Source organism: Centruroides sculpturatus, unplaced genomic scaffold (assembly GCF_000671375.1).
Source record: "Centruroides sculpturatus isolate CEXI.00-Female unplaced genomic scaffold, Cexi_2.0 scaffold30, whole genome shotgun sequence".
NCBI classification, from domain to species: Eukaryota; Metazoa; Arthropoda; class Arachnida; order Scorpiones; family Buthidae; genus Centruroides; species Centruroides sculpturatus.
The window spans coordinates 1167848-1177323 of NW_019384755.1; the positions used below are offsets into that span (position 1 = coordinate 1167848).

General features: G+C 22.1%; 1 protein-coding gene across 1 annotated transcript in view; it reads left to right on the plus strand.

Moving 5' to 3' along the window:
- The first annotated feature begins 9044 nt into the window (after nucleotides 1-9044).
- The window catches only part of LOC111628692 (glutamate receptor ionotropic, kainate 2-like), a 258703-nt gene continuing 258271 nt past the window's right edge, over nucleotides 9045-9476 (plus strand). The window contains exon 1 of the mRNA XM_023372523.1: nucleotides 9045-9227. Coding sequence (XP_023228291.1) covers nucleotides 9143-9227 — 85 coding nt within the window. The 5' untranslated portion in view covers nucleotides 9045-9142. The remainder of the gene's footprint in view (nucleotides 9228-9476) is intronic.

The following is a 9476-nucleotide window of genomic DNA, read 5'->3' on the forward strand; positions in this document are numbered from 1 at the left end:
TATTGTTATTTGATGTTACAAATTGAAATTAATTATGATATTTACGAAAGTAATTTTTAAAACATTGAGAATTTAAGAATTAATCCAGCTTAACTTATAAATTAAAGAATTGCAAATATCGATTATACGCTTCTCTATTTTAATTTAGTTTTAATAATATCAGTAAATGTAAATTAATTATAGCAACCGTATTCTGTTGTTTTTTTCTATAAATATTTTTATAATTAAAAAGCGAGTTTTAAGAAAACGATACGGGCATGACATTTAGTCGCTGGAATGAAAACAAATATCTATAAGCAGATATCGTCTTTATATGATATTATTTTCATTTTATAACCGCATATTAATACTTTTGAGTTCTTTTGTGACTGGTGAAATCTGTCTGAGATCGTTTTCCAATTCCGCTTGAAGCCAACTCATGTTTTCTTGCACATTGTTGTTCAGAAAAATATTTGTTGGAAGCGATCGATGCTCATCCATCCATACGATGCAATATAGCCATTTACATATTGTGTTTCTATTTCGATAACAGTGAATACACGAATGTTTTTCTTTCAGGTTTCTAATAAAAAATATTGTCGGATATTTTTTTTATCAAATATTCCTTATTATTTCAATAGTTATGAAATTTTATAGCAAATAATTTGATCTAAAAAATTTCATAATAAAAAATGAACAGTTGATGACTAATTATAGTTATAAACAATTTAATACTTTGGTGAAGAAAATACCGTTAAATATAATTATCAGAATAAACTGTTCTTGCATATTATGTTATATTACTTTTAAAAATATTACTTAATATAAATTATTTAGAAGTAATAATTTTTGCCTTATATTCTTAAGTTATTATTCTTTATAAAATAAATTTAACTAAGAAACGATGTACAGAAACTAATTTACTTAACGAATAATATTAATCTAATAATTAAATTTTTAAATTTAAATTTTTAACACTTTTAGTCAGCTACGTAGTAATTAAACTTTCTTCTAATTTTCTTTTAGAAATTATTGTATATATAACATTTCTTTTTTAAAATATAATGATATTTGCTTATTACTTTTGAAAATAAAATAAATGAAATATCATTGATTTATAAGATAAATTTTTGTAATATTACTAAAATCAAATGCTGATTTTCAACTGATAAGATTAGTTTTCCTTTTCAATCGGTAGTATTAGGAAACAAACAGGAAATTAAAGATCTAGCTATTGGAGTTTGAAACAATCTTGAAAAATCTAATATTACTGATAGAATAAAGCTATCACACAATACACAAAAATATTAAGGTAAATTCTGAATTTACTTGATATTTTAAAACATTGCTTGTAAAATTATTTAAAACCTTTCGTAATATTTTTAATAATATTGCCGAATAAATCTATATTTTAAATATAGACATATTTCATTTTCTAATTATTTTTCTACTTATTAAAATTAAAAATTTTTTATAATTATTGTAATTATATTTGTATATTTATTAGATATAGAAACAAAATAACAGAATGACGAATGGTTAATTATTTGTTCTGAATATTATTTATTATAGGCTATTTGTTTAATTATTACAAATGTACTTTATTATTTTCTAAATACTTAATTATTCTCCATATTCATGTAGTATTTAAGAATACTAACGGGCTTTCAAATAATTGGCTTTTTGTAGAATCGATAAATTTTATGGTCAATTTGAATTCTTATTATTAATTTATTATGTTCTTGTTATTATAAAAATCATTAACATTAAGGCTTTTTAAAATGTGATATACAATTCCATTAAAATATGTTTTTACGAATAAATCTGCTTTTAAGAATAAAAATCCACCAAAGTTCTTTTATCAAAAGCTTTTCAGCAGCAGACTTAATAACAGAAAACTAAAAAACTAAGAATACTAATGTATAAATGTTTAGTTTAAATATAATCAAGAATATAAAAAATGACATGGAAATTTTAAAAAAAATTATTAAATAATAAGCTTTACCATTCCACAGTATAAGATACATTAAGTTTAACAGTTGTTTAAGGCGGATTTAATGTGCTATAATTAGTTTAATATCCTATTAACTTAGCTAAACTATTTAGTTCAACAACGATATAACTAACTGAATCCTATTGATATTTATATTATTGTTGGAATTTTAATTAATTTTATGCTAATGATTTGTTTGCATCCAACAATGAGAGTAATTAATACTTTCTATTCAGTATTTTTTATATTTTGAATATGTTAGAACTATATTGTTTTAACTGAGAGTTTTTTAATTTTGTATCGAACTTTTCTAAAAAATTATTTATTTATTCAAATTTTCGTAATGTTTCATCTAGAATGTGAACGATTAAAAGTGTAATATTTAAAAAAACATACATTGAACTTTTAAATTTAATTTAAAATGATATTTTAAAGGAAACTTTTAGAACAAAATTAATTTTTTTATTTCAAATTTCCATGGTAATCCTTTAATCCTAACTTTTTGACGTAAATTATATACCATAAATTTTTACCGCAGTCATTTCTTTTTTATTTACATTTATTCACTGTTTTATTCTCAGTTATTTTTCTCCTTTTCGTGATGCATTAAAGAAAATCTTAAATGAAAAAATAGCAGCACAATCTTGTTTATAGTAGAAGGCATTCTTCGCGATTTATCTTATGAAATCTTATTACACTGCCCAACACGACACTTTTTGCTCTATAAGAAAGAGGAAACTGTAATTAATTACTGAAAGAATGCAACATCAGCTGAGTTGCTTCTGTTCCTATTATCTTGACTTCTATTTGTACCTTTTGAATAATTAACTGAAAAATAGATTTTTGAAGAATAATATTACTAATTTACTAACTTTTGAATCTAAAATCGCGTTTACTAATTATTCGTGATGATAAAAATGATTTACACACGATAACGAAATAGCAATATAAATGCTAAGAATTTGTATTTAAAAAAATTGATAAGTCACTAAAATTATTAAAATTACTCATTTAATTAGTGATATATACAATTATTAATTACAAAAAGTAATCATATGGTTTCGTAATGTAAACGTAGTATTGATTTAGGAAAGGTATATCAAATTACTTCTTCTACTAGAAAATAATAATGTAGTAGAAGTAAGGATTATAGTTATTCCTTCTTGTTAACAGAAAAACACATAAAGATTATTGTTCCTTGTTATAAGCAATATGTTCCTTCGGAAATACTAGCAATGTAGCAAAAGTGAAACTCATTCCGATATGGAAAAACAAAATTAGATAATATTCTTGTCAAGAAGTAATGAAGTAAAATTTTATGATTTAAAATGTAGTTAATATACTTATTAATTATGTATTAAAAGTAGTCTATTATTTAAATATATATATATATAGAATAATGAGACATACAAGAGCAATTAAACAATTTTTACAATATGGGTAGTCAATATTATTTTGTATTGCTAGCAATCTCTGTATTTCCTTGAATAATTATGTAAATATTTTATAATATCTTGATTTGGTATGGTTTTAAAAAACTTATCCAAATATTAGCACAATTATTTTTTAATAATTAATTTTTGATGTTTTAATTTATTCTGAATATGTAAATTACATTTATTTACACATTATTTATGTGTAATTCTATGTGTAAATTTAATTGTAAATTATATTTGTAAAACAGTATATATAAAAAATTATTGTAAAATTTAAATAAGTTATATATTTATTTAAAGCATCAAGTTTTTGATATTTTAAAAGTTATTTCATTAATTATAATTATTTTTGTAGAAAATTTTGCAGAGAATCTTTAATATGACATTTTAGAAAATGTAAATAAACTAAATAAACATTTTAAAAATCGGAAAAAAAAACAAAAAATAAGGTATATATTAGAAATAATAAAGGCCAAAGTTATTGATTATGTATACTAGAATACGCATGAAAAACTAATATTCCTACAATAAATTTAGAAATAAAAATTATTATAATGTTAAAAATTTACATTTTATATTTCAAAGTAATCTTAAATTTAATAAGTTTTACCTAAATTAAATAATTAAAATATTTGATAATTATGTTATTTATAATATTATGAAATAAGATTTATCTACTTAAAATTGAAATATGTGATTATATTATATATGTACAAATTTTTTTCCAAAAATTCTTAACTGGGTGGGATTGTTTATTCAAAATTATTTTCAAACTATACTGAAAGAGTGTGATATATTAATATCATATATAACTTTTCAGCTTGATAATTTTAATATAATAGCATACTTTACGTATAGCATGTCATATTAATTTCAAAATGGTAGTACATATATCTTTCTTTATGGCTTTACAAGAATCCATTTCGGAAAATTCTTGTCATTCTGTATTTAACCGTCTTTAATTTAATCTTGAGCATTGAATTTATCATATCGTACAGATAACTGTGATAAACTCACTACAACCATTCATACAATATTCAGATTGTTTAAAATACAAAATAATAATAATAAACTGACATTAACGGAAAGAATCCTTCGTTATAAGGAATTTGAAGAACTTGTGATGTTTGTATAGTTCTAGCTTTTTTAAATTCAGGGGAAGTTCGAGAGCTCGAAAAAGTCAAGGACGATATTTTAAGAACTATTGACTGTAAAATGTTTAGACAAAAGTTTATTTATATAAGATTCCTCAACTGTTTTCTTCTTTGAGTGAAGTTATCGTGAAAGAAAATAGTATAGTATGATCCGAAATTTTTCCAACTTTAATTTCATAGGGATCATATATTCTGTATTATATCATATACCACTATATTTGAGGTCTATGATAGAAAAATGTAGTAACTTAATATCAGTTTACTATGGATATTACAATGGAAAATTATCAAATAAAACGATAGAGAATATAAATTTTGTAAACATTCTAAAACCTATCTTAGAAAAATTATCGATTTTATTTAAAATTTCTGAGATTTACATAAATGTTCATAAGGAAAACGTGTTTCAAATTTGAACGAAATTGTTCAAAACATTTAGGCCCTAGAGGCATCTGCTTGAAGAAAATCTATTTGTCAGTCTGATTTAATATTTTTGAATCACTAAAATTTGAACTGCGATTTGGGCGAATTGATAATTTTTTCAAAATTTTGTGATAACAGAATAAAATTTACGAAATTTTTATCAAAGAAAGTCTGACTAAATTTGATAAATTGAAGATTAAGCAACTACAATTCGAAACTGAAAAGTTTAAATGCTGTAATTGAAAAACAATAGTTTTTAAAATTGGTTCACATACCTGACATTTATAACTTACGAAATATTCTTTTTCGAATTTCTCAAATAAATAAATAAATAAAATATATTTTTTGAGCTTGAATTTGAAAAAGAACTTTCAATATTTAATATTATTTTTATATCATTTTTAATGAAAAATAAGTTTGGGTAATGTTTATTTCACATATAAAGGGAAGCTAAATAAATTATATATCACTACTGTTCACATATTAGTAATAACGCTAAATATTTTAATCATTTCAGAAAATTTTAAAGGAGGAGAGAAGTTATTATAATAAAGTATAAAATTTATGAATACTAATAACTAATAACAAAATAAATTAATAAAACAAAACATTATAATAACTGAATACATTATGAGCATAACTATTTTATTCAAATCTAACGACTATATAAATTCTTACAATTTAGAAGTATATATTAAAGAAACTGGATAATCAAAGTTAAAATATGGGATACTATATTTCTAAAAAACTCATTTGGCAGTAATATTTATAATAATATAAAATTAAACTTTAAAAATATATATACTGTATAATAAAAGAAAAAACTAAAATGATAATTGAATGAAATGTTAAAAAACTTATTTATTATATATAATATATAAACTTTATAAAATAGTAATTAGCAATAAATTTAAAAACTGTGATTAAATTTTTAACTTGTATTCATATAATTTCCTAAAGCATTTTGCGTGAGTATTATTTAATCATTTAAATTTTACCATCATCACAATAAATTAAGTTAAATATATTAGTACATATTTGCAGAAATGCACAAATATTAATTATAAAGTTATGATTATAAAGAGAAAATTTTGAATTTTAATATACAAACAAACACATTATATTAATTCATTATCGACAATATGCATTTGTATATTAAATAGANATTTATTAAAATGATAATTGTGTTTTAAATATTTATAAATATAATATTATTTTAAATAAAGTTTATTAAAAGAAAGAATAAATGATTTATTCGTTAATTTCTTATTTATTTTTTGAGGGAGAAACGAACGGTTTGACATTTTTTAAATTATTTACTTGTTCCAGTTATTACTGTTATTTATTACATGACTTAAAATTCTTATTTCTTACTAAGTTTCTAACAATATTAAAAAAGTCAAATGTCTATTATGTAAGAGATTTAAAGTAAGTTAAAAATATAGTAATATATTTCTAATTCTAATTTCTTAATGTTTAAACACATACAACTTTTATTGTACTGTATATGCATGTATATGCACGTACTGTGTATGAATTTGCTTTAATATTGTATATGAGATATGACTTTAACAGTCATATTTTATTTTTCATCATTGTTTTAAACTGAATTCGGGAAATTGAAAGATAGATTGATTTACCGGAACAGAATACATAAAAGTCATTCTTCAAAAATTCTTTGCCTCATTTGATTTCCATTTCAATGCTTTTTCTCATCAGTTGAATATGTTTTGTAGCCTTTCTTAATATATATGACTTGCATAAATGTTCTAAAAATTGAATATGTAACATTTAGTTTTACACTAATGACAAAAGTTTAGATATTTTGTTTCCAAACTTAGAAGGCTTTGACAAAATTGTAAAATATCAAATTAATTAATTTTTTTATATTGAGGGATAATTAATATGTTCTCTTAATAACTTAAAACACGATAAAAAGAATATTGGTTATTTCTTTTGTACGGGTAGAAAGTTTTAAAATTTTGTCAATGTGTTAACCAAAGAGATTTTGCAGTGAAACTTTAATCCTTGATGGTGTGTGTGTGCGATCCATCACCGTCTGAGAAAGGATTAGACTTCCTACATCTAGAGATAACATTTGCAAATATCGTGGTCTGGAATAATGTCTGCAAGGAAAAAAAATAATAGTATAGTTCAACTATATAATTGTGTAAAATAATGCTACGTAATTTTTATAGACTATAATTTTTATAATTTATCTTCTTAACAGTTAATATATATTTTTAATTTGAAAAGTGTTTAATATTATAAAGTTAAAAACTCAATTAAATTAAACAAAATCAAAAACTTTTGTGTGTGTGTGTGTGTTTAAACAATGACAATTCAACTATGTGAATGTTAACGAGTTATATTAAAACGTCTTTAGGATGTTAATAATTTCTGTATCAAATTTAATATGATTACGCCTTAAAATACAATAGTATCTTTTAAATATTTTAAAACTGTACAGATTAAATATAAATATAACAAAAATTGAAGTAATCAACATCATTCATATTGTTTCTATTGTTTATTTAAAACTATTTATTAAGCTCATCACTACATTTGAACTCATATTACAATTAACCAGATGGATCGAATAATTTTAAATTTCTATATTTTCGATAATGACAATATATTTTTAAGTTAAATATCGATATCGTCGATCGATACAGCGAGTATGTCACTCAATTTTCTAGTTCAAAAATCAATAAAGTATAATGTATTGAATTAAATATCTATTTCTAGAAGTATTATTTATGATCAATGGTAGTTTAAAGCAAAATTTTAAAAGTATATATATATAATATTGTATGTCAATATTATATGATTTTGGTAAACGATAAAAATCACGTGATAGAATCTCGCCATTATTGTTGATCATATGATCGATGACTAAAAAAATAACTTGTAATGATAATATATGTTAGTGTATTGAAATAAATCAAATACTTAGAATCACCAAAGTAATTTAATGGCAAGGAGATTATTAATGTAAATTTTATTAATATTATTTTTATATTTGTGCAGAATTTCATATTAAATTAAATTTACCGAACTTATAAAATATAACCTTGTAATTGGATATTAAAAAATATTGTTATTAATATTAATAAATAATTTTTTTTCCAGCTTGAAAAATAATATTCTAATTTATTAAATAATGATGCAACTTGATTATTAAAATTTTCTTTTGCTTAAAAATCTTATTATTCGTGAAATATTCAGATCGATTTATTTTAATCTTTTACTTACAAGATTCTATTCCCAAGTTTAAATTAATAGAGCTAATATTTTTTGTATTAAAACAATATAAATCATTAATCTTATAAATAATTTTTTTAAATTGAAGATAAGTTTATAAAGTACCTTCTTAAAATTTTATTGCAGTTAGAAATTTTATTTTAAAAAATTGTTTTTATGTAAAACAGGAAAACAAATTAAAACGTTTATGCAAAATCATAAAAATGAATTTTCTTACGTTCTATTGTACATTAAAATTTTGGAAATATCCCAATTCTTACATACATATTTAATTTTCTTTGTTATAATAAGGCCATAAAACTTTATAGAATAATGTAATATAGTCGAGTAATTCATTTTAAATATTATTAAAATATAATATAATAATGAATAAATACTTTATTGATACATTAAGATTGAAAACTTTAAAAAATAAGCATAATTATATATTTATAATTGAAAGCGTATTCCTGCATTATTATTACTTTCCAGTTTAAATGAAATTTTTTGTTTTTAATTTTATTACAAAATATTTTTTTTCTTTAAAAAAAGCGAAATTTATTGAGCTTTAAAATATTTATGTCTATGATTTATACTCGTTTGTGTATGTGATGAATCTTCTTAAATTACGCAAAAATAAAATTATTAAATGTTTTTACTGGTCAAGTAAATTGGAAAATTGAATAGATGGGATGGCCCGCTAACTTACTGTTCGTATCTCGTTGTCTTGGGGATGGATGAGAGCGACAGCAGCGCCAAAGAAGTGATGTGTGCCTATGAGAAAGCAGCATGAGAGTGGTCGGCGGGAGACGAGAATGTCTTCCAAAGCAAGCAGTTGTGGTATCCACTAGCTGTACAATAGCGATGGCTGTGTGCTATATTCCAGCTGGACCATAGCTCCATTATAAACAGCTATGGTGACTGTTTTCGCCCTTTTCGCGATTTTTTATCTTATCACTACGGGATTTGTGACAACGTTACCTACAGTAGTCAAGATAGGTGAGTACCGTATGTTAGTATTTTGCGTTATGATTCCTTGAGGTGAAGTTTCAACAGGTGTGGTAACTGCATTGCTGTTTTTAACTGATTAATTGTTTATAAATATTATAAAAATATAAATTTTAAAATAACTCTCGGGTTTGATTTTTATTTTTCTTCTTTCTTTAATAGATTGCAATAGTATTAATAAAGATAATGCTCGTTAAAGTAAATTTTAAACAAGTTTTGATTTAAGACATATTGAGGGAT